General features: G+C 38.0%; 3 protein-coding genes across 10 annotated transcripts in view; 1 reads left to right on the forward strand and 2 right to left on the reverse strand.

The window, feature by feature from the left end:
* Positions 1-26,527, forward strand: part of LOC134750063 (separin) — a 49,532-nt gene that overhangs the window by 13,791 nt on the left and 9,214 nt on the right. Inside the window, exon 8 of the mRNA XM_063685151.1 lies at positions 25,621-25,801. Within this exon, the coding sequence (XP_063541221.1) occupies positions 25,621-25,801 (181 nt within the window). The remainder of the gene's footprint in view (positions 1-25,620; positions 25,802-26,527) is intronic.
* LOC134750023 (uncharacterized) lies at positions 9,453-14,198 on the reverse strand. Of its 8 annotated transcripts, none has more exons than XM_063685096.1 (3): positions 12,875-13,177; positions 12,588-12,707; positions 9,453-10,972 (listed from the first exon to the last, which is right to left on the reverse strand). In XM_063685096.1, the coding sequence occupies exon 3, from the start codon at positions 10,941-10,943 to the stop codon at positions 9,468-9,470; it is 1,476 nt and encodes a 491-aa protein (XP_063541166.1). In that variant the 5' UTR covers positions 10,944-10,972; positions 12,588-12,707; positions 12,875-13,177; the 3' UTR covers positions 9,453-9,467. The 8 variants fall into 8 exon arrangements, 6 of the variants coding, with proteins under 6 accessions (XP_063541166.1, XP_063541165.1, XP_063541164.1 ...); XM_063685095.1 differs by having other exon boundaries at positions 9,453-10,975; XR_010128538.1 differs by having other exon boundaries at positions 9,534-10,972; positions 12,875-14,196.
* Positions 20,094-26,527, reverse strand: part of LOC134750032 (putative metabolite transport protein HI_1104) — a 397,448-nt gene continuing 391,014 nt past the window's right edge. Inside the window, exon 11 of the mRNA XM_063685112.1 lies at positions 20,094-20,106. The gene's annotated coding sequence lies outside the window, so the exon portion shown is untranslated. The remainder of the gene's footprint in view (positions 20,107-26,527) is intronic.

The following is a 26,527-nucleotide window of genomic DNA, read 5'->3' on the forward strand; positions in this document are numbered from 1 at the left end:
GTTTCAATTCTTATTTCACGTTATGAGGAACTAGAGTCTACAAAGTGGTCCATTAGAGCCGGAAATATAGTGAATTAGTGGTGAAAAACGAACAATCGCAGTGAAATAAGAATAATTTTGAGAGATTATAGACGTCACGCATCGAACATTCTAGAACAAAATAAATGAAGAAGGAACAAGAGTGAAAAAACAAAATACGAGAAATAAACGATGAATGAACAATATTTACGAGGTTTCAGTGCATAAATACAATAAATAACCATATCGAGTACCGCGAGAACAATAATTGAGTGATTTTCGTAAAAATAGTCGGCGCTTCGGTGTAAACATTGGTGTAAACAATGGACATAAAACTGTGAAAATACATCGAGATTCGTAATAATTTTGAAGAAAACGTGTAAAAACGAGCAAAGCTACGAACATTTAGTGTTTTTCAAGCCAAAAGAGTGAAGATTCAAGATATTTCGTAAGATTTTACTACATAACCTACAAAATGGATACTTACGTGTCGGAACAAGAAATTACTTACGAATTAATAAGAAAGATCGGGATAAACTTCAAGAAGCAAGGAAAATCACGTATTACGAAAGGCTATGTACAAGCTAGAATTGATACATTGAACGAGTATTGGCAGAAATTTCAAACAAACCATTTCCAAATCTTGAAATATGCAACTACGGCTCAGAAAAAGGAGCATAATTACTTCACAACCGACTTGTACTCCAATGGAGAAGAAGAGTATTTTGTGATTAAAGGAGAGTTATCGGATACTATCGAGCTATTCAACAAATCCGAAACTTTGAGTGAGCAACCGCAATCACAACCGCAATACAAGTCAACGTCGGAAGTAAACAAGCATTCTACGCAAGAGGTGAAGCTTCCAAAAGTGATCCTGCCCCAATTCTCTGGAGATTATCAAGAATGGACGTCATTTAGAGACCTGTACACGTCGCTCGTTCATAATAAAACATCGCTGAGCAAGGTACAAAAACTTCATTACCTGAAATCAAGTGTCACCGGTGAAGCTGAACAATTATTGAAGCATCTGCAAATAACCGAGAAAAACTATGATGTTGCATGGGAAACTTTAGACAAGAGGTACAACAACAAACGCATGATAGTAAATAATAAATATATAAATAAAAGCCTTTTTATTCCACAACTACTAATAAAACATTTACAATCTTAAAAAAATATATTTAACCTTACATACTATAGTGTTAGGACCCCTGTCGGGTATAGGCCTCCTCCAACCTCTTCCACCGTTCTCGGTCTTGTGCCTCCGAAAGCCAGTTGTGGGATATCTTTTCAATATCGCCTGCCCAGCGCGCGCGCGGGCGCCCTGCTCCGCGCTTGCCTCCTGGGCCGAGCCAAGTAGTGGTTCGCTTTGTCCATTTTATATCGGTCATCCTTGCGACGTGTCCGGCCCACTGCCATTTTTGTTTGAGTGAGTGCTCGAGAGCGTCTATCACTTTAGTTTTTGCTCTTATGTTTGTGTGGCGTATTTTATCCATCAGTTTGATTTTTAATATTTTTCTCTCTATTGCCCTTTGACAAACTTTAATTTTCTGTTTTATGTTGCTTGTGTATTTCCATGTCTGACATCCGTAATTCAATGTGGGGAGAAGACAAGAATCGAGCACTTTTCGTTTCAGATATAGTGGAAGAGTGCTCAAAAGGACATCTGCCATACTCCAAAACTTCTTCCATGTCTTGTTTATACGTCTCTCTACCTCTTCTTCGTTGTTTTCTGGCCTGAAGGATATTTGTTTCCCTAGGTAGATATATTCTTGTACATAATCTAATTTGATGTCATCTATAAATACGTCTCTTTCTATATTGTTAGTCAATATTTTGGTTTTTTGTAAATTCATTTCTAGACCAACTTTTTTACTAGCTGTGTTTAGAGTGCTAATTAAAAATTGCATCTCCTTCCAATTTTTAGATAGCAGTACTATATCATCTGCAAAAGCAAGATATGTAAGATATTTTCCTTGGATATATATTCCTCTATGTTCCCATTCTAAGTTCTTCATTACATAATGCAGGATGCTTATGAAAAGAGTTGGAGAAAGCGGGTCTCCTTGTCTGACTCCTCTTTCGATGCTTATATATCTGCCGGTGTTTTCTAGCTTGATTCTACTTCTGCAATTTGTGTATATGTGTTTTAGTATGTTTATGTAAGTTTCGTTTATCGTTGCTTCACTCAACGCTTTCCATATAAATTCGTGTTCTACAGAGTCAAACGCCTTCTGGTAGTCTATGAAAGCTATGTATAATGGTTTCCTGAATTCTCTATGCTTCTCTATGAGCTGCTCTACCGTTTGTAAATGGTCAATAGTACTAAACCCCTTTCGAAAGCCCGCTTGTTCTACAGCCAGAAAACTTTCTATTTTTGGGGCCACTCGGTTCTGAAGTCCTATTGCAAACAACTTATATAAGCTGGACATAAGGCTAATTGGACGGTAGTTTGCGATGTCTCTTGGATCGCCTTTTTTATACAGGATCACGATGTCCGACTCTACCCATTGTATAGGTACTTTTTCCTGTTGCAGAACTTTATTAAAGAGTTGGACAATGGGCGTCAGCAGTATATCTTTGGACTCAATCAGCATATCATTAGTTATGCCGTCGCATCCTGGGCTTTTTCGGATTTTCATTTTCTTTAATAGTTTGAGCACCTCGTTTCCGTCAAAAGGTTCTGGATATCCTTCTCTTTGCAATGCTACGTCCGTTTCATATAATGGTGTGTTATTGTGGCTTTTGTAAAGATTTTCATAAAAAGAGGTAGCTATATCTAAAATATTTGGTCTCTGTACATCATTGTTAAGTTGTGCAATCCATTTCTTGCTACAGTTTAGTTCTGCTTTTGCTCTTTTAATACTGCCTGAACTTTTTAGGTGTTTCTCTACTATGCGAGAGCTATACTGCTCATATTCCCTTTTAATTCTCTTGTTAATTTGTTTATAGAGCGTACTTAACTCTGTCTTATCTTCTTTCGTGAGTGGTCTCTTTTTCTGCAATTCAGATCTACGTTTGATTAGTTTCTTGGTTTCTTCTGATATTTTTGTGTTTGTTTTTGTTTTGTCTTGATTCTGGTTTTTGTGTGTTGTAGCGTGAATGCTTTCTGTAATAACCGCCTCTATTCTATTATAATAAGCTTGGACTGGTTCAAATTCATTTGTACACGATATTTGTTCTTGTAGCTCAGACAGTTTGTTAAGATATGTTATTTGTTCTTCCTTTGTTTCCAGTGTTCTGGGCATGTATTTTTTGAAAGTTGCTCTTTTTTTCTTTGGTTCCTTCATTTCCCAAGTTCCTCTGACAATACGATGGTCCGACGGATATTCTAAATTCAACATTTCAATGTTCTTGAAGCGCCAAAATTCGTCCGAAAGTATAAAGTCTATTTCATTTACAGATTTCTTGTTTGGGGACATCCAAGTCCATCGACGTTTAGTTTTCTTTTTAAAAAATGAATTTACTATGTATAATTTGTTCTCTAGCGCAAATTGTATCAGTCGTTGGCCTCTGGCATTTCTGGTGCCCATCCCGAATTTGCCTGCCATTAAGGACTCTTCTGGCTTTGGTATACCTATTTTTGCGTTAAAGTCTCCTATGAATATTTTTCTTTTGCTTGCTAATTCCTGGGCGTGGTTGAGCGTGTGGTAAAAACTCTCTATCTCTTCGTCGCTAGCATCACTAGTAGGCGCATGCACTTGTATAAGAGACAGGTCTGAATTTTCGAATTTTAAGTTTAATATGGCGACTCTCTCGGAGATACCTATGAAACTATGAATATTTTGTTTCCATATCTTTTTTATTAGGAAGCCAACTCCTAAGTGGCCTTTCTTTTCCCCAAAATAACAAAATATGTTGTTGTTATCTTCTTCAATCTGGTATCCCTCTCTTCTTACTTCTGCTAGGCCTATAATATCATATTTCACATTTTGCAGTGCATGCCTCAACTCGACCATCCTTTCCTCTGAAGAGAGTGTTCTTACATTATACGTGCAGATATGTAGGTTTGGAGGTTTGGGTATATTCTTTGATGATTTGTTACTTGTTGGAGGGTGGTGGTCTGATTCCCCACGATGACCAGTCGGCTTGGGGAATGGTGGTGTTTTTTTTGATTCATGTTTATTTAATGTATTTGTGTTCCGGCTGGTATTTAATTGCTAATTATTAATAGTGTTTGATTGGTCCGCTGTTGCGGACAGTGAGTTTGATCTGCTTCTCATCACGTCAAAGGCATTAACTCGGTTAGTTTTTCCATCTAAAGTGGCCTGTAGCTTTGTAGGTTGGCTTACTTGTTGGGGTGATCTTGAAGGTGGTCTTTTCCTACTGTCTATGTTGCCCTTTAACACCACCAGCTTATCATAATTTATATATGCTGTGTTTCCCTTTTCCCTTTCCTCCTGTACTTTAGTTTGTAGTTCTTTCCTCTTGCTTTGTATTTCTTTGGGGTAGTCTTCGCTGGCATATATGTCTTTAAATTGTTTTCTCTCCTTCATTATTTGCCTTTTCTTTATTTCTCGGACAAAAGAAACTCTGACTGGTCGTCCTTTGGCCTTATTTTCCGCACTTTTCCTACCAATTCTATGTATCTTGTTGATCTCGTTGAAAGAAAGTTCGATGTTTAGGTCGTTCTTCACTTTTTCTTTTACTTTTTCAAATAATTCATCTGTTGAGTTTTCATCTTCCTGCAAACCGAAGAGTATAATGTTGTTTTCTTTCTCGTTTTTTTCTAATTCACACAGTTTTTCTTCTAAGTTTTTTATTTTAGATTTGAGTATCTTATTCTCTTCGACTAGCGGCGAAAGCTTTTTATCTAATTTATCATCAAGTTTTTCCATTAAAGTGTTCGTGATAGAAGTATGAAGTTCTTGTTTGAGATCTTGTGATTGTTGTGTCAGTTGCGTTTTTAATTCGACCTTTAAGCTGTCAAATAATTGCTGCAGCGATGCATTCATTGCCATTTTGTCGCTGAACGGAAGTCTCTTGTATTCGTATGTGGCAACACTGACACTAGATATGTCACTACTTTCGTTATTGCCCAAGAATACGATACTACCCAAGAATGCCTGAACAGCCTTAAAAACAACGACGTAAAGATTAACGAGTGGGATACTATCGTGATTCACATTATACTCAACAAATTGGATGACGAGACGCGCAAACAGTGGGAAGAGGAGATAAAAGCGCTACCTGTACAAGAGTTGCCGAAACTAGAGAAGTTTACAACCTTCTTAGAGACACGTTTCAGAGTGTTAGAAATGGTTCCATCTACAACCTATTCGAAGGACAGAGAGAGAGCTATCGTGAGACAGAGATCCTTTCTAACAAGCCCCGCTACAACTACAATACAGTGTTCCTACTGCAAACAAAACCACTTCACCTATCTATGCAAAGAATTTGCAAACCTAGATGTCAACAACAGAGTTCAACATGTCCAAAAGGATAGACTTTGCTTTAACTGCATGTCATCAAAACATAATGTGAAAAATTGTAAATCCAGAGTATCTTGTCATCATTGCCAAAAAAGACATCATTCTTTACTTCATTTTGAAAACCAACCAACTGAGAAGAGAGAAAATCCAATACAATCTACATTGACAGAAACCGCTACAAATTTGAGAGAAGAGACTACTACAAAACCTTCAGAAATAAGAAACTACCTTATCACTCAGAGTCATACTGCGCTCATGGCTACCGCACTAGTAAACATTAAGACTGGCCATGGTATACAAGTTCTACGAGCACTCATTGATCCCTGTTCACAAGAATCATTTATAAGTGAAGCAACTGTCAAACAATTACAGCTGCGAAGAAAACCAGCTGATGGATTAGTTACCGGAGTGGGTCATATGTCAACAAGAATCAAGTCCGCTACAGATATAGAAGTTTACTCAAGGTTCAACGACAACTTCAAAGTCAACTGCACAGCCTACATTGTTCAAGATGTCACCGACAATATGCCTGAAGTCCCAATCAATCCACAGAAATGGAGTCATCTGCAATACTTGTCACTTGCAGACCCAACTTACCATACACCAAGCAACATTGATCTACTACTTGGAGTTCACATCTACACAGACATTTTGATGAACGGAGTGATTAAAGGAGAACCAGGTACTCCCATAGCACAACAAACTCGCTTGGGATACATCCTGTCAGGAGGTCAGTTGAACAACAACCACATGAGAGAGTTCAAAAGCATGCATCTGAACATAACATTAGAGAAGATGGTAGAAAAATTTTGGGAGACAGAGAGATTAGAGTCAGAAGAAAACGACACTCTCACCCCACAAGAACTTCGAGCTAAGAACATTTATCAAGATACAGTAGCAAGAGATACAAACGGAAGATACATCGTATCACTTCCATTCAAGTGTGACAAACCTACTTTACCAGAGAATTCGAGAGAAATCGCACTGAGAAGATTCATGAGCACTGAGAGAAGATTAGAAGCAAACACAAAATTGAGAGAATCCTACAATGAGGTCATGAGAGAGTACATAATGTTACAACATATGGAATTAGTTGAACGAGATGAACCTATGAGAGAGCCAGACAGAAGAGTATACCTGTCACATCATCCTGTGATCCGTGAAGATAGAGACACTACTAAGCTTCGGGTAGTTTATGATGCTTCATGCAGAGGAGCCAACGGAGTAAGCCTCAACTCAGAACTGCTAATTGGTCCGTCACTTCTGGGAGATCTTCGAGACATTCTTATGAGATGGAGAACGCATAAAGTCTGCTTTGTCGCCGATGTCATCAAAATGTACCGGCAGATCCTTGTAAGAAGAGAAGACACAGACTTTCAGAGAATACTTTGGAGATTCAGCCCTGATGAAGACATAAGAGAGTATAGAATGCTAACTGTAACGTTCGGAACAGCATGTGCACCATTCTTAGCAATCAAAACCCTGAGACAGATAGCAATCGATGAGGCAAACACAGAAGATTATGCACAAGCTCGAGAAATCATCAACCATTCTTTCTACATGGATGATGTACTGTCAGGGGGAAATACAATAGAAACCGCAGTAGAGGCTAAACGTCAACTGACAGAAGTACTAAGAAGAGGAGGCTTCGAGTTACAAAAATGGTCTTCAAACAGCAAAGAATTCATAAACACAGTAGAACCAGAGAAGAGAGCGAAGAATTCTGAGATAGACATCAACAAAAAAGAGACAATCAAAACATTAGGAATCACTTGGAACTCAAACGAAGATACCCTCTTAGTAACAAACAAAATCAACACTTTATCTGAGCAGCAAGTAACAAAGAGAAACGTCTTAACAGTCATCGCTTCCCTGTTTGATCCAATGGGTTGGCTAGCACCATCTGTAGCCATGGCGAAAATATTTCTACAGAAGACCTGGTCAAGAGAATTATCATGGGACACAGAGTTACCTGAAGACTTGAAGACAGAGTGGAAGACTTTCTGCAGAGGCATAGAGCACCTGTCAGACGTGAAGCTTGAGAGATGGATCGGAACGACCAACAACAGCGAGTTATTAGAACTGCATGGCTTTGCTGATGCATCAATGTCAGCCTACGCAGCAGTAGTCTACAGCAAAGTAATCCAACCAGACGGAGAAGTCAAAATATCACTCATCATGGCAAAAACAAAAATCTCACCGTTGAAAAAACAACTCACTTTGCCCCGTCTTGAACTGAGTGCAGCACTGCTACTGAGCCAACTACTGAAACACGTCGCTACAGCTATGAGAATCGAGCACAACCATACATACGCTTATTCAGATTCAAAAGTAACCTTAGCCTGGATTCTCGGAGACCCGCTGAAGTGGACAACATTTGTGAAAAACCGAGTCATTGCAATCAACAACAACATAGATACAACATGGTCGTACGTGAACACAAAAGAAAACCCTGCAGATCCAGCATCGAGAGGAGTCACACCTGAGAAATTAAAAGAACATACACTATGGTTTCAAGGCCCAACATTTCTACATCAAAGAGAATGGAGAAGAGAACACTATGAAGTAGAAGATACAGATCTAGAAACAAGAAAATCTATCAAATGCGCAACTACTACCTTGTCAGAGAAGACTCAGAAGACAGAAGATTTCATACTTACAATTTCAAAGAGATATTCATCATTGAGAAAACTCATCTCAGTCATAGCCTACTGTAGAAGATGGCTTATCTTAAAAAACAAACATGTAAAAGAAAACTTACCTCAATATGTAACTCATGATGAGCGAGAAGAAGCACTTACAACATGTATCAAGCTTTCTCAACAACTAGAATTTCCACAAGAAATCGAAGCTCTAAGAAATCACACAACATTGAAGAAAAGAAGTCGTTTACTGTCATTTACGCCTTTTCTCGATGACAAACAAATCCTGAGAGTTGGAGGAAGATTGAAACATGCAGATTTAGAGTTCCTGAGCAAACATCCAATTATCCTGTCCAAGAACAATGTACTGATACCACTTTTACTTAACGACGCACACAAGAAGACGTTGCATGGAGGCCCTCAACTGATGACTACATATCTTAGAGGAAGATACTGGCTGATTGACGCAGGAAACACTATAAAAACGTACGTGAGAAATTGCTTTCCTTGTGCTAAACAAAAAGCAAAGACAGTAACTCAACTGATGGGTGACTTACCTGAGATACGAGTGAAGCCGTCAAGAGCGTTCCTTACAACTAGTGTAGATTTCGCAGGTCCAGTAAACGTGCGCATGAGCCCTGGACGAGGAACAAAGACTTTCAAAGCATATATAAGCATCTTCATCTGCATGGTAACTAAAGCAATACATATAGAATGTGTGAGCAACATGTCTATGGAAGCGTTCATGGCAGCATTTAGAAGATTTACATCACGAAGAGGATTCGTCAAGGAGATGTGGAGTGACCACGGGACTAACTTCATTTCCTCGAGCAAAGAAATACTAGAGACTTGGAGACTTGGCAAGTCAACAATCCCCGTTGAACTAGCAGCCCTACTAGATACAGAAGGCACCAAGTGGAAGTTCATCCCTCCTGGATCACCAAACCATGGCGGATTGTGGGAGGCCGGAGTCAAGAGTATCAAGTTTCATCTTAAGAGAACTCTCGGAGACGCTACACCTACCTTCGAAGAATTTACAACTCTTTTGAACCAGGTCGAGGCTTGTCTGAACTCAAGACCTTTATCACCGCTGAGCGATCATCCTGATGACCTAGAGCCGCTGACACCAGCACATTTTCTTGTCGGAGAACCGTTAGTCACCATCCCGGAGAGAGATTTAACACAACATAAGACAAATTCATTATCAAGATGGCAAAACATTCAGAAAATGCTACAAATATTTTGGAGAAAATGGCAAACTGAATTTCTAACAAGATTACAAGAGAGACCGAAGTGGAAAATCAGAAAACAAGAGTTTAACGTCGGAGACCTCATACTAATTAAGGATCATAGATTACCTCCTAGTAAATGGCTACTAGGTAGAGTTGTTGGTAAGCGCGTGCTCGTGACTTAATATTAAAGGATGTTTTTTTTCATATGCATAATGCGAAAGACCGATTCGTCCGCCTACGCGAACGAGTCCGTCCTTCATGAATGGGTGTAAAGATAATATTTTTGATTTGTTAAGAACCGGTTTATTGTTTTGCAATAATTTATATTCGTGTGGGAATGATTCCATTTGTGCATGTCTAATTAATGCGTGATCCGATTTTTTTAATTCTTCTACGGACAATGGTCCTGATAATTTATTATTTGGATTAATTGTTCGAGTTTTATTTTTTGTATTATATATAAATCGAAGTATGTATGCTAATACATGAATAAGTGTTTTATCGCTTGACCACCTGTGGAAAAGATATTGTATCGTGTCGTTAGATTCTGTGCTAATAGCCAAGGTGAGAGTTATGTTTACGTCGCTCTCGGCCTCGGGTGCATGATTTAGTGACTCAGAATCGTGGGTCGGCCATGTGTCCGGACTTTGGGTCAACCACGCCGGCCCAGACCACCATAACTGGTTGGTTTCCAGCTTGCCTGGTGCTACCCCTCGGGACAAAAGGTCGGCGGGGTTATCCTCCGAGCGGACCCATGACCACTCGTGCTTGTTTGTAAGTGATAATACTTTTGTGACTCTGTTACTAACAAAACAAGTTAATTTAGGGTTACTATTTTTTATCCAACATAATGTTATTTTTGAATCTGACCACAGGTTGATTCCGGAAACGTCACATTTTAATGCTCGTTTTATTTTGTCGACATGTGTCGCGAGCAGTAAACTGGAACAAAGTTCCAAATTTGGAATAGTTTGGGGTTGTATTGGACTTATTTTTGATTTTGAGTAAAGTAGGTGAACTTGTACGTTTCCTACTCTATCGCTTGATCGTATATAGATGGCAGCGCCATAGGCTTTAATACTACTGTCACAGAACCCATGAATTTGTATCGTTACATAATTGGGTATGACTGTACATCTCGAAATTTTCAATTGGTTTAATAAAAACAAGTCTCGATAGAATGTGTTCCATTCTTGGATCAAGTCTTGTGTTAATTCGGTATCCCAATCTAATTGAGCCTTAAATAATTTTTGAATAAATATTTTGGCTACTACAATTACTGGTCCCGTCAAGCCTAGGGGGTCGAAAATGGACGAAATTACCCCTAGTACCTTTCTTTTGGTGATTGGGTGTGAAATTTGGTTTTCTTTAATGGTATACATAAGCTCATCTGAGTCACTAGACCACGCTAAACCCAGGACCTTATGTGTTTTATCTCCAAATTCGGTTGTGTGTGTGTTTTGGTGTGTGTGTGTTTCGCTCACCCGTTTTATGATGACTTCGGAATTGGACTTCCATTTCCGCAGCGTGAAGTTGGCTCCCCGCAGGATCTCGTTCACCTGTGATGCAGTTTCAGCTACCTGATTCTCGTCGTCGCCGCCGGCGATAAAATCGTCCATGTAGAACTGGTTCGCTATGGCCTCTGCAGCTGCTGGAAATGTGTGTTGGTTTTCGTTTGACAATTGTAACAAACATCTGGTTGCAATATGTGGTGCTGACTTTAAGCCGAAACTTAATGTGGTCAGCATATAAATTTGGAGTCGTTGGTGAGTATTTTCCCGCCAAAATATGCATTGTAGGTATTGTTGATTTGGTTTAACATAAATACATCTGTACATTTTTTGTATGTCAGCGTTAATAACATATTGGTATTTTCGGAATCGTAGAAGTATATTTATGAGTTCGTCCTGTATTATTGAGCCTTTGTATTGGATATCATTCAAAGAAATGCCGTTATCAGTTCTGCATGAGCAGTCGAAAACAATTCGAATAGGGGTTGAGGGGGAGTCGCGAAAAACAGCTTGGTGGGGTAGAAAATTACATGGGCCATCATAATTATCTTGTAATTGAATCATATGGCCAGCTTGTTCGAACTCGCGCATGAAATTCACATATTTATCTTTAAATTCGGGGTTCCGCTCGAACTTGGATTCTAATGTTTTGAACCTCCGATATGCTATGTGCCTAGATTGACCTAACTTGGTAGGTGGCTGCTTTAATGGAAGTTCTATTTCGAAATTACCCTCAGAGTTGTGAGTGTGAGTTTTCAGAAATATATCCTCACATTGTTTTTCATCATAGGGTAAATTTGGTGCGGAACCCTCCTCTATTTCCCAAAACTTTTTTAATTGAGTTTCTACTGTAACTTTACATTGAATGGCAGACTCGGTTTTTTTTTGTACGGAACCCGTGACTATCCATCCTAATCGCGAGCGTCTCAGAACCGGTAATCCGGGCCCGAGCTTGTATTTACCGGTAAGAAGTAAATCAAAGAATATCTCCCCACCGATAAGCAAATCTACATCTTGAGCTAAGTTAAACTCGTCATCAGCTAATTTATAACGCGACGGAATGTGCCAACGTTGCACGTTTGGTATTAAAATGTTGGTAGTACAAATTATAGGCGTAATAAAACAGGACAAATTCGTTGTAAAGGTTCCGTCTAAGGAATGCAATGTTACGTCACACGATTCTAAAAGGCTAGACACTTTTTCATTGAAACCTATGACATTTAAGGCAAGTTGTTCCTTGTTTAATTGTAACTTTTTGGCCGCGTTTTCGGTAATGAAATTTTCTTGCGAGCCATTGTCTAAAAATGCCTTCATTTTATGCACATTGTTATGCTTATCCCTAACGAGCACTTGGGCTGTTGTAAGGAAAACTGACCTATTTCGCGCATTGTTTATTTGTTTTTCGATTAAAGTGTTATTCGACAAGGTAGTCTCGATTTGACTAGAACTCGGTTGTTCGTCGATTAACGTTGATATTGGTAATCGCGTTGGTACGGGGTTACTACCTACATGAGTGTTGGTATTTGGTTTGTGTAGTAACGTATGATGCTTGCCCTTACATACTCGACATGTACTGGCCCTGCAGTTTGTTAAGACATGCGTTCCGGACAAACAATTAAAGCATAATCGTAATTTATTCACGGCTCGGATGCGCGCGATAACGTTTAATGCACTAAACTTTGGACACTGATTAATATAATGCGTACTCGAACAATACGGACACTGGTTACATTTAAACTGTTTGGAGGTTACCTTGATAGGTTCGGACGTGGTTACCATGGCCTTCTTGGAAGTGCTGGGTGCGTCCGATGGTACTGCTGGGCTGGTCGCTTCCAGCCGGTCAGCTCGGTTCTTTAGGAAGGTTTTGAAATCCTGCAACGAAGGCAATTTTCTCAAATCAACACTGTTTTCCCACTTTGATTGCAATCGACTGTCTAACTTTTTAACTAACATGTGAATAATTGCGAGATCCCAATTTTCGGTAGGTACATTTAATGAGCGCAAAGATCTCAAATGTTTGGAAATATTATCGCACAGACCTCTTAGACCCGAAGGAGTTGACGGTACCGGTTCCACGTCGAACAAGGCTCGCATGTGGTTGGTGACTAAACGTTTAGGATTATTATAACGTTCACAAAGCATCTGCCACGCGAGCATGTACGCGTCCTCGGAGAAATCGAGCGAACTAATTACCTCAAGTGCGCCGTCTTGTAAACAACTGCGTAGGTACTTATATTTTACGATCGGTGCTAAGCTAGCTTGGTTGACTAGGGCATCAAATGTGTCTCGAAATTGCAGCCACTGTGTTAGGTCTCCGTCGAAGCTAGGGAGGCTAATTTCGGGATATTTTATCGACTCACCGAAGGGTTGCTGCGGCGGGGCTTGCGGACTATGGTCATTTGGTGTTGAATCGGTATCTACCTTCGCCAGCAGCTTGCCCTTAGCGCTAAGTCGGTAAAATGTGTCCTCAAATGACATACGCTCGGCCTCGTGGGCTTCGATGTCCCCTTCGTCGCTGCACAGTGTCTCGATCCGGTCCTGTATCTCAGAGAAATCATTGTATAACTTTGGTAATTGTTCTAGTCTTAAGCTTATGTCTACAATTATTTCGGCCGTCAATGCACTTGAGTCGATTCTTTCTATAAATTTATTAAATACAGTTAATTTTCGCTTACAGACACCTCGTCTATTTTTTAACTGCCTAATTTCTAACTCTTCTAGAGTGTTTTTGGAAGTTTCTAACATGATTATGAACGATTACAATTTACAATTTGTAGGAAATAAATCGATTACAATTAAATTTGGTAGGGAGATTTGGTAGATAGGTTAGGGAATGCCAGCTCACTTGCCTTCTCGATTGATGCTCGTGCGCGTGGCGTAGCTTGGTGATTGCCCTCGCTTGGGCGCTCCTTCTGCCTCTGGTGTGGTACCACCCACGTGGTCCCTTTGGTACTTGCGGTAGCCGTTCCCTGCTGCGGCTGCGGTGCCACGCACGTGGTCCCGCTTTGGTGGCTCGGTCGGCGCCTGTCGCGTTGGCTCAGGCCGCTCGATCGAGTGGTGTGGTCGCCTCCTAGTCACCTCTTCAGCTTCTTCAGGTCGGCGGAGCCCCACGCGGTTGCTGCCTACGTGGTAACGTTGCTCTCCCGGCCTAAATCAGGATACGCGGCGATTCCTCGACGTACCGGCTCGCAAATTTTACTAAATTTACTAGCGATTCGCTTTAAAGTACTGAGATTAACCGCGATTTAAACTAGGGGTCACCATTATGTTCAGCGTTGGAGGTAATGGCGACCAAATGAAAGCAGAGAATCTGATATCTTAATTTAATGTTTTACAGAAGGCTGGTTAGAAAAAGTGGGCTTGTCTACATACATGTAGAAGCTTATATAGTAAAGTACAGCGCCACACTATGACACTACGGATTGGTTAGGAACTATTACATACATTGACATAGCTAACAGCTTATTGAGCACTTAAACTAGTACACAATAGTTTCGGTAGATGTCACCTTTACATATCATAGGACGATTGAGAGACTTAATCTGTCTAGATTAGGTAAGTAGGTACTTAGGTATGCTAATACCTACTTATCTGCTACTTGTTAAGATAGGTCTTAACAGTTGTACAGAAACACCCTGGACAAGACAACGTGACACGAGTCTACGAAGTCCGCACAGCAACTGGAGTGCTAACCCGCTCGATTTCGAAGCTCTGTCCACTACCAGATGTGAGAAGAAAGGATTCTGCTATTCTTTAGGCGGGAGTATGTTGCGGCAAGCAAGAAAGCATACTCAATTTCATGGTAGATGGCGCTGCGCTGCACACATCGCGCGCTACGGGTTTCCTGCGACCTATATAAGCGCGGCCATTGTCAAGCTTTTTACTTTTTGCAATATCCTTCAAAGAAATAACATGTCATGTATACGCGTCTAATTTATTAATAATATAATTGTGTTGCAAATCGGCGTTTCAATTCTTATTTCACGTTATGAGGAACTAGAGTCTACAATTTTACTTAAAAGTAATGCTGTACATTTATGCCGTCCCATGGCGCACTTAATTAACCTCTCATTTGTTCAAGGTATTTTTCCTAAACAATTAAAAATGTCAATTGTTAAGCCGCTACTCAAGAAAGGCGACCGAAAAGACCCGAATAATTATAGGCCTATTACTTTGGTCCCCGTTATTTCAAAGATTATGGAGAAGGCTATGTTTGTGAGACTAACTGATTACTTAACTTTGTATAATATTCTATCACCAGACCAATTTGGTTTTCGAAAGGAGCGGTCAACTGAACTGGCCTGCTTCGAATTTATCAAGGACATATCAGAGGCTAATAATGACAAATTACCAGTGACATGTATATTTCTTGACATGAGCAAAGCTTTTGACTGTGTAAATCACTCGAAACTCCTTTCCAAGCTTGAATGCCTTGGTATCAGAGGTAATGTTCTAGATTGGATGAAAAGTTACCTGACCAACCGAACACAGTGCACGGAAATTGCGAGAATGGTCACAGAAGGGAACAATCTTTTAAAGAGAAAGTTTAGATCTCAGTGTCGTGTCAATGAGACAGGGGTGCCACAAGGAAGTAATTTAGGCCCTTTGTTGTTCTTATTATACATAAATGATCTTCCACAATCAACATCGCAAAGGTGTATAATTTTTGCCGATGATACTACCTTAATAGTAAAAGGAACTGACGTGAATACTTATGAATCGGACATAAATAAAGCATTAGCAGATGTTAATACATGGATAGAATGTAATGACCTAAATATTAATGTTAATAAAACTCTGTTTACACAATTTCATCATCGTAATTCGAATTTAACTGTGAATCTAACTATTAATCTTAATAATACTCCAATTGTAGAATCTCATAGTGCCAAATTCTTAGGCATAATTATTGATGAACATTTAAACTGGAAACATCATATCGACGCAGTGTGTTCTAAACTAGCGCGATTTGTTTTTGCCCTGAGAAATCTTAAAAATACAATTTCCACTCGGGCCGCGTTAGCAGCTTACCATGGATATGTGTCATCTACCCTTAATTACGGCCTGCTACTGTGGGGTAATTCTGTTGAGGTCCAGAGGGCATTCATGGTCCAGAAATATTGTATACGAGCATTGGGTGGCGTTAAATATGATGACACGTGCAGACCTCTTTTCCAAAAGTTTCACATTCTCCCCCTAGCCTGTATGTACATTTTAAAAGTATGTATTTTTACAATAAACCACCCGGAGTACTTTATAAAGCGCGAGGAAATGTTCGCAAGACAACTCCGGGCTCAGTACCAACATCTATTATACCAGCCAGCCTGTACCTCTGATATATATAGGAGAAATGCTTTTAATATGTGTGTTGTAATAAACAATAACCTCCCTATAGAGCTGAGAATGTTAAAAGGGAACGTATTTAAAATAAAATTAACTGAATGGCTACATGAACATTGCTTTTATAGTGTTAAGGATTATTTAAAATTTAAAACGTAATATTTAAAATGACAGTTTTTTATTTGACATATGTAATTTATTTTATTTTATTTTACTTTTGACTAATGTACCATAATTCTCATTTTTTTATTTTTTATTTAATTTCATTGACATTGTTTTATTATGATAGTGTTTTAATGATTGCATGTTAGTAATTAATGAATGTACCTAGTTAAGGAACCACCACGCATATAGTAACGAACCCTAAAATCTGCAATGCCAACATTGTATTAACAAATATTATTTAAATGCGTTCTACATAACTTGACTAATCCTCGGTCAAGAACAATTCTATTCATTTTGTCACGTTCAGGTAATAAAATCAATATTTTACGACTTCAAGTGAACTTGAGAGTGTTACTAATACGCGTGGCATTTCCTTACGACACATTGTAAAAATCATATAAAAGGAGTGCTGCGACGCTCCAACATCATTCCGGGTCAGCTCTTCTCACAGTACAGTACTAATCTTGAGACTTGTAATACAGTCAATATAATCTTTGAAACTAAACTACGCCGTTTTAATCATCAACTCCGAAGAGACATCTCCCTCGATCCAGCTCAGCGTGTCCATTCTAATCGAAAGGACGTCACGACGACTTTTCTGGCGCAGCCGGTAGCATCTTCCGAAGACCTCCAGGTGATAGAAGATTTGAAGTAAGTGGCCACCCTTTAAATTTCTGCCCTGCGAGTTCGCTTCTATTAAGAACTTATCGGAAGACATCCCTACATCAATCCACTCACTGTTCGAGCACGCCGCTGCGAATCGAGATTTTTCAAAGAAATAACGAATTCTGATTTATATAAACCCACTGAGAGGAGAAAAAAAGACTTTGGAATCGGGAGGATCCAAAAGGTGGAGCAAACTCACTCAAACACCGTTCCTTCCTTATCAAACCTTATAATATTTGCTTTTTAACAAATTTTTATAATTTCTTTTTGCGAATTTAATATTTTTACATTTTATAATTATTGTATATTTATTGTGTGATTACTGTGTGATAATTGTGTGACTATTTTCTGTAAATTGTGAATGCCAAAGGGGATTATTACGCTTTTAAATAATCGGGAGTGTACTACAATTCTTATAAAAATAGTACACGATTTAAGGACTCGTCCTTGCACATTAGGGTCGTTAAATAATTTAAACCGCGTATATTCGCTATATCTTATTAAAATATTATATATTACTTCTCTAGAAAAATTTGCAATTAAAGTAGAACAAATAGACTTTTAACTAAGTAAATTAATTCTACTTGTTCTTCGATTCTATGGATCTGTTGGCACAAGCTGTCGAAAGCCAAAACATGAATCAGGCACAAGCGCAAGCCCAGGCTCAGGCCCAGGTTCTCGCTCAGCCTCGAGCACAAGCCTCTTTAAATCAAGCAGATCAATTAGCCAGTCAAATGCATGCTGAATTAAATATAGATGCTGAGAGATCTAGTTACGAGGAAGGTACTGACGAAGCTGGGAGATTTTCCCCCTACCGACCTGAAATACCAACAGGATACGCTAGAGTGGAATATCAATGCCCAATGCATAATATGCCTCCTCTAGGTGTGCCAACTGTCCAAGAAACGAATAGCAACAGATCGCATATGCCAACATTAGGGGAAATGATGAAAATCATTCCAACTTATAATGGGGATCCGCGACAACTTAGCCGATTCTTACGCAAATGCGATTTTGTATTGCAACAATATAGAGATGGGTCTGAAGATCGTTATTCGTATATATTAGAAGTGATAACTTCGCGTTTAGTGGATAAAGCAGCAGAATTAGTATCAGAAAATGATTATTTGGCACAAAATTGGCCGTTGTTAAAATCTCTCCTTATCCAACATTTTGGAGACCAACGTACAGAAAAACATTTGAAAACGGAGTTAGAATCATTAACTATAAAACATGGGGAAAAGTTAAATGAATTTTGTGCTAGAATCCAGTCAGTTAAAAATCAATTATTTTCAAAACTAGCAGAACGATGTGACGAATCGACTATGCAAATAAAAATGAATATCTATAACCATACGGCGTTAGATGTATTTCTATATAACATTCCTGAAAGAATATTGCGGGCGATTCAGATTAAGGAGCCAAAATCTTTAGAAGAAGCAGCTAAGTACGCAATAGAACAAGCCCACTTCGATGAGCATTATTATAAAAATAGGAAAGTCCAAAAGCCAAATAATAATACTACTAATAATAATCAAAATAAAAACCAGAACAATTCGCGTAAAACCAATTTCGGCGCAAGTACGTCAAATAATAATAACTCTGCCCCAAGAAATTATTTTCAGTCTTTTCGACCACAAGGTCAGCAAAATTCTAACTGGAACAGGTTTCCGAAACCGCAATACCATGGGCAGAATCAATCATCAAATCAAACGCAAACTGTCAAGCCAAATCAGGGTATACATAAACCTGCATTTACCCCAAAACCCAAACCGTCTACATCGAAAACGAATTTACCATCAACATCACATTTAAATCTGCACCAAATATATCCATTCAACAAATATAAGCAGTATAATATGTGTAAATGCACAAATGATGAAAATTGTAATGGATTACCAGAAATTAATCCGCCCCCCATGGAAGCAACATCGTCAATATCCGGAAATTTTCAGGTGAGGGCCTCCAGCGAGAAACAAAACCCATAAAAAGTTTCTTACCCTATATTATAATACCCGATCTAAAATTAAAATTATTAATAGACACAGGCAGTTCGCGATGTTTTCTAAGTAATTCCGTTATGAATAACTTTTACTCAGAACATAAGCATGTTGAGTCATTCGACGTAATAACTACGCATGCGATTAGCACACATAATACGGTCGTAAAAATACCGCTCTTTAACATATTCAACGAAGACCTTGACCATAAATTCTACATATATGACATAAACGAAGAATACGATGGATTATTGGGTATGGATTTATTAAAGCAATTAAACACAAAAATTGATTTAGAGAATGAATTATTAATCACATCACAGGCGCGAATTCCAATTCAATTGTCAAATACTAAGGAAGTAAAAGTACCAATATTAACAATAACGGTACAACCGCGTACGGAACAAAGGGTCATAATCCCAACATTGTTACTAAACGGTGAAGGAATTCTTGACCGAGTTAAATTCTCAGAAAAACTTTCAATGCCGTGTGCACTCGTTCAGTGTAATAATGGTTTTGCACAAACCACAATTCAAAACCTAAGTGAAAAGGAATTGAGCATCGATATTTTCTCACCTTTTGAGGTTAGAAATTTTGATAATAGGGTGTTATGTAATCACATCAGTAGTGAAAACCATGACGTTCTATTAATGAAAAATTTGGAAAAATTACGGACGGAACATATGAATTCTGAAGAACGAGAAGCAATTATTCAATTATGTCATGAATATAGAGATATATTTTTTCATGATCAAATTCCTCTAACTTTCACCCATGAAATTAAACATCATGTTAGGACTAAAGATGTATCACCGATCTATATTAAACCATATAGACAATCTCCTGGACAAGTTGTCGAGATTAAGAAACAAGTTGATAAACTTTTAAAATCAGATATAATTAGACCTTCGTACTCACCATGGAATGCACCAGTCCACATAATACCAAAAAAGATGGACGCATCCCAAGAACAAAAGTATAGGATGGTAATTGATTACAGAAAACTCAATGAGATTACCATAGATGATAAATACCCATTACCTAATATAGAGGATATTTTTGACAAGTTAGGGAACAGCACTTATTTCTCCACTTTAGACCTGGCCTCAGGATATCACCAAATAGAAGTGAATCCTGACGACCAAACTAAACTAGCCTTCAGCACAACTAATGGACATTACGAATTTAAAAGAATGCCCTTCGGTTTAAAGACAGCTCCAGCAACATTCCAGAGAGCGATGGATAACATCCTCAAAGGAATTCAGGGAACCCATTGTCTGATTTATCTAGACGACATAATCATATTTTCTGCGACATTCCCAGAACACTTGATTAGATTAAAGAAAGTTTTCGAAACACTTAGAAAAGCAAACTTAAAAGTACAGCTAGACAAGTCAGAATTCCTTAGAAAGGAAGTTCTTTATTTAGGTCATAATATAACGAAAGAAGGACTTAAGCCTAATGAAGACAAAATAATCGCCGTTCTAAACTATCCTCTCCCTAAATCAACTAAAGAAATAAAAAGTTTTCTTGGATTAGTAGGATATTATAGAAAGTTTATCCCAGATTTTGCTAAAATAACCAAACCTATGACACAAATGCTAAAAAAGGGACAAAAAGTCGAGGCGACTGAAGAGTTCATAAACGCTTTTGAAACGTGTAAAACACTCTTAACAAACGCCCCAATTTTACAATATCCAGATTTCAATAAAGCATTTATTCTTACTACAGATGCATCAAATTATGCCTTAGGCGCAGTTCTTTCACAAGGAACCATAGGCAGTGATAAGCCAATAGCTTACGCTAGCCGAACATTAAATTCAGCTGAACAAAGATATAGTACTATTGAAAAAGAGCTATTAGCAGTTCTTTGGGGAGTTAGACATTTCCGACCATATCTTTATGGAAAGAAATTCCAAATTTATACAGACCATAGACCTCTAGCATGGTTATATTCTCTGAAAGAACCAAATAGTAAATTAACTAGATGGAGATTAAGACTCCAGGAATACGATTTTGAAATAATATACAAACAAGGGAAACAAAACACGAATGCTGATGCCTTATCCAGAATACAATTAAATGTTTTAAATGTTAATGACAACCCTAATTCTGACTATCAGAATATTCCCACGACTTCAGCCCCAGACTCTACATTAGATAATTCAAATCATATTAGTATACCAGATAATATTTCTGAAACAACTATGACAGCATCTGAGGACGAAAGTGAGCCTGAATATGAAGAAATATTGGATAATTCAGAAAAAGACTATATTATTCCAGTACTTCACGAAGCAGTTGATATTAAACCAAATCAAATCTTAATGACTCATTGGTATCGAGATGAAATAAAAATAATTAGTAAACCAAAAGTTTTAGACGTGTTTCTACCATTAGAGCCTAAAACCATCGAAACTTTTATTAAAACACATTTAGATCCAAATAGGAAGTATTTTGTATATTTTAATTCTCCACAAATAAGGAAATCTTTTAATGAAACAGTTGCAAAATTATTCATTAAAAATTCCTTACCATTTATCGAATGTACAAAAAGATTAACTATTTTACAAGATGAGACCGAACAAAAGGATATAATACTTAAGTACCATGAAGGTAAAACCTGTCATCGGGGTATAAATGAAACCTATAACAAACTGAAAAAACAATATTATTTTCCTAAGATGAAGGAAATAATTGCTGGTGTTATTAATAGCTGTGACGTCTGTAAAAGAATGAAATACGATAGAAAACCCTTAAAGCCTTTAATACAACTTACTCAAACTCAACAAAAACCCTTTGAGGAATTGTTCATAGATCTTTTCAAAATTGATGGAAATCTCTATTTAACCCTTATTGATGCTTTTAGTAAAATGGGTCAAGCCATTCTCATCTCTAACAGATCCACTCCAGAAGTTATTAAATCACTAATTAAATACTTTTCACATTACGGTCTACCGCAAAAGATAAGTTGTGACCCAGGATCTGAATTTAATAATGCCTTAGTAAAAGAATTATTAAATTTGTATAAAATTAATTTGCATATTGGAACACCAAATAATCCACAGTCAATGGGATTAATTGAGAGATTCCACAGTACGATAATAGAAACTTACCGATTAGCGAAATATGAACATAAAAATACGGATGCAACAGATGTTATGACATACGCAATTATGGCATATAATAACAGCTTACACTCAATGACTGGTTTTACACCATTTGAAGTTGTTTTCGGACACACAGATTCTCGTAGTGTGTTTGACATTAACTTTAATCATAATTATATGCAACAACTTATAAAAGATCATTACAAAAGAACGAAAATCTTATATCAAATAATTACAGAAAAGATGCTTGAATCAAAAGAATTAACTAGGAAAAGGTTAGAACCAATAGCCTCCAGCACACAAAACGTGTCTAAGGGAGATGAAGTTTATACGAAAATGGTTAATAAACGATTAGCAAAAGATAAACCTAAGTATGAAAAAGCGTTAATAACCGGAACTCCGGTACATAATATAGCTCCTATAGAAATAAGAGGACGGGAAACCACCGTACCGATTAGGAACATTAAAAGACCTAATAAAATAAGCAAAGTTTTAAGCCTTATAATGAACAAACAGCAGGACGAAGACCCTTAAATCATTAACCAATAAAAATAGTTCCCTACACCCATATTTGGCATTCGCAAGAGAATACTATTCAATGAGATATTTTTAAAATGACCTGACATTGAGTCATAAAAATAATTAATGCTAGCAAGTATCAAATCAAGAAATGATACTATGTCATAAAAATGACTACTGAAGTTGCGCAACGAAACGAATCGAATCGAATAAAGTAACATAAATTTATATGACAAATTATGTTAACTAATACAAGTATAATGTCAATTAACATTTTTAATATACAATAAATGTTTATATAAAATTTCTTCATGTATGAAGGATATACAGTGAAGTAATTGACATTACAAAAAGAATTCATCTTGCATTCTCGCGGCTAAACGCGGCAGTTGAACTTCAAATTAATTATTCGATGACGAGAATTTAAGTCCAAGGACGGTTATATAATCACATCAAAAGTGATAAAAAAGAGTCGTATCGCATTCTCGTGACATAGCACGGCATACGTTACTCTAAAAGACATAAAAATGTCAAGACAACGCGCAATATTATAATAAGGGCCCAATCATATAATTTACGTAACATAATTTAGTAATATGATAAGTTTAATAAATTTAATCATGTTTAATCAATTAGAAATAATAATTTTCGTGTATAAAATTAGAATAGCATACTTATGTTATCCTTTCCCTTCCCCTTATCCCACAAGAGTGAGACAAGAAGAAATAAGATATGAATAAAAAAAACACAAAGAAAGAAGAAAAAGATCGCAACGCTTGGTAACTGGTTGTACTAACTAATGTCTAAAGACAGTCACATTGGTATGTGCACGAGTTACGTAGTGTAAGAGTCTAAGCAACGCACTTCAGGAAGACGTTTTGTAGTGAAAGTGTAGTGAAGTGAAAAACCATAAGCAAAGTGAAATTTCAAAGTGTCACGCCGGGAATAGGGCAATAAAAGACTTTTAAAGGATAATTTAAGATTTAATTGTAATTATTGTATAATTATAAAACTAATGTGTGTAACCATTGTACTAACATTGTACTAACAGTTATATTCTATAAAAACTAATTTTTATAAAAAATATTTTTCATTATATAAAAAAGTATTTTTTATCTTAAGGAGGGAGGAGTTAAGGAACCACCACGCATATAGTAACGAACCCTAAAATCTGCAATGCCAACATTGTATTAACAAATATTATTTAAATGCGTTCTACATAACTTGACTAATCCTCGGTCAAGAACAATTCTATTCATTTTGTCACGTTCAGGTAATAAAATCAATATTTTACGACTTCAAGTGAACTTGAGAGTGTTACTAATACGCGTGGCATTTCCTTACGACACATTGTAAAAATCATATAAAAGGAGTGCTGCGACGCTCCAACATCATTCCGGGTCAGCTCTTCTCACAGTACAGTACTAATCTTGAGACTTGTAATACAGTCAATATAATCTTTGAAACTAAACTACGCCGTTTTAATCATCAACTCCGAAGAGACATCTCCCTCGATCCAGCTCAGCGTGTCCATTCTAATCGAAAGGACGTCACGACGACTTTTCTACCTTATTGTACCATTATGTAAATATTTTGCATGTTGATGTTGTGTCGACTGAATACTGTGTCCAACTATTTTATAAGATCTGATTGTTACGTATTCAAGCAAATAAATATTCTATTCTATTCTATTCTAAAGAAAAGCATGCAGACAAAAAAACATTTGGACGCCAAAAAGGATCCCCACTCAGCATAGTGCCGCGGCAAACCGTGGCGCTGGTTTTCTGTGGGGACCTGGCTTAATCTAAAAATAATGGCGACACGTACGCCAACGACACACAAATAAAATTTACATAGACATAAAAATACAAACATTATTAAACAGAAAATTAAGACAAACAAAATATTAATAACCGCCTTTTTTAAATATATTTATAACGAAAGTTACAGAAAAAACCAACACCAGAACGAACTAAACTTAAGACTAAAACTAAAACAAAGACTAAAACTAAAACAAATCATCAAATTGCCGCGAAAATGTAAAAGTGTGTGTGATAAGTGTGCGAGTGAGTGACTGATATGTTACTGTGATGTCTGTAATTGAATTTGTAACAAGTGTGCACGACATTTCGATTTGAAGCCACTTAACGACTTCAGCGAACGGATTGGTGGAGGCAGGTCATTCCAGATCTTCGTAGCGGCGTGCCGGAAACAGCCACGAAAGGCCGCTGAGTGGTGACGAGGGCAGACAAGTTGCAGGTACCTAGATGACCTGACCTCCGAGGATCTGGAGTTATGAGCCCAGGTTAGCTTATCGTAAAGGTACGAGGGTATCTGGTGGTACACAATGCCAAACATAAGCGACGCTAAATGGACCTTTTGACGCGTGGACATCTTCAGAATGCAGTTCTTATTTATATATGGCGTTACGTGCGAGCGTGGAGGGATATCAAAACAATACCGTGCACAGGCGTTTTGCACTCTTTGTATTAATCTCTGAGTACGCGATAGGAGGCGCGGCCCGTAAACTGTATCACAATAATCAAATCGTGAGAGAACAAGTGCATCGCATAACCTCACCCTAAGCTGAACACTAAGAAAGGATCTTATTTTATATAGAAGTTTCAGTCTATAAAAGCAATTTCGAACCACATTAAGCACATGTTTTTCAAACCTTAATTCTCCGTCCATAAGAAGCCCCAGGTTCTTACTCTCTTCAACACGTTCAAGAACATTACCGCCTATGTGCACTTCGAAATTACTTACTAGGTACAGAAGGCTCACTCTCTAACAAAACGTGTCTATTACGACAAATATGACCGCTAGGTGGCGCATGCGCGAACAGGCGTCCGTTCCGTAGCGGTGCGCGGTAACCACTATGGCTAGACCTCAGAACTGGGGGCGGCCGCATGTACTTGTAGCGGCGCGACGAAATCGCGGAGTGAGTCACACCTGTTTAAACTTATTATATTCTTTATCTTACAGATTCATAAGACTGACGCTAAAGCAACGCGTCCTGCTCTACAACCTCGTAGACTCCAGCCCGTCTTTATCATCACAACAGATCAAACCCTGCATTAGAAGAATTTTAACAGAGCATGGCAACCCTGAGGACATCAGGCAGCATCTGCCGGGCGATTGTCAGACTTGCAGCAAGGACTTTAAGGTAGAAAATGTTATGACAGCTGAAATATTAGATCAAATACAAATAAAAATAATTTATTTATAACACCAAGTTACAGGTCAGGCTTAGATCTAGGAAATACATTAGATATTGCATAATGTATAATTGGTACAGGTACATAAGTAAATAACATAACAATGAAGAATTTTGACCGAGCATGGCAAGGACATTAGGCAGCATCTGCCGGGCGATTGTCATAATTGTAGCAAGGACTTTAAAATAGGTAATCGTCTAACAGCTGAAATATGGTACCAGAGAATATTAGGCCACATCAGTGGGGGGGGACACTCCTCCTTTCGGGCAAACTCGGCACCGCTCGGCTCAGTATTGCTCCGAGCAATTATTAGGGTTGGCACAACTTGACATCCCTTTCCGTGTACGACCACAGATAAGATAATGACTTGAATTTTGACAACCCTAAATAGCCGAAACGGATAGTGCCATACATTAGAAAGGGATAGCATGGTTCGACCCTGAATCACTGTGAAACTTTGGGTTTGTAGGAAGTGTCCTTTCTGTACGGTAGTATTATTACTTTATCTGTGGCCAGTGGCCACATCTGCCATTGTCTGACTAGCAGCTAGGACTTTCAGGTTTCTTACCTGAGTCGTCTGTAAGCTGAAATGTTGCATCAGATTCAGAGCTAAACACATTTTTATTGTCAATCTGTTAGAGTTTATTACTAGTGGCTCTGAGCTGTAGACTTCG

This window comes from Cydia strobilella, chromosome 19, assembly GCF_947568885.1.
Source record: "Cydia strobilella chromosome 19, ilCydStro3.1, whole genome shotgun sequence".
Taxonomy (NCBI): Eukaryota; Metazoa; Arthropoda; class Insecta; order Lepidoptera; family Tortricidae; genus Cydia; species Cydia strobilella.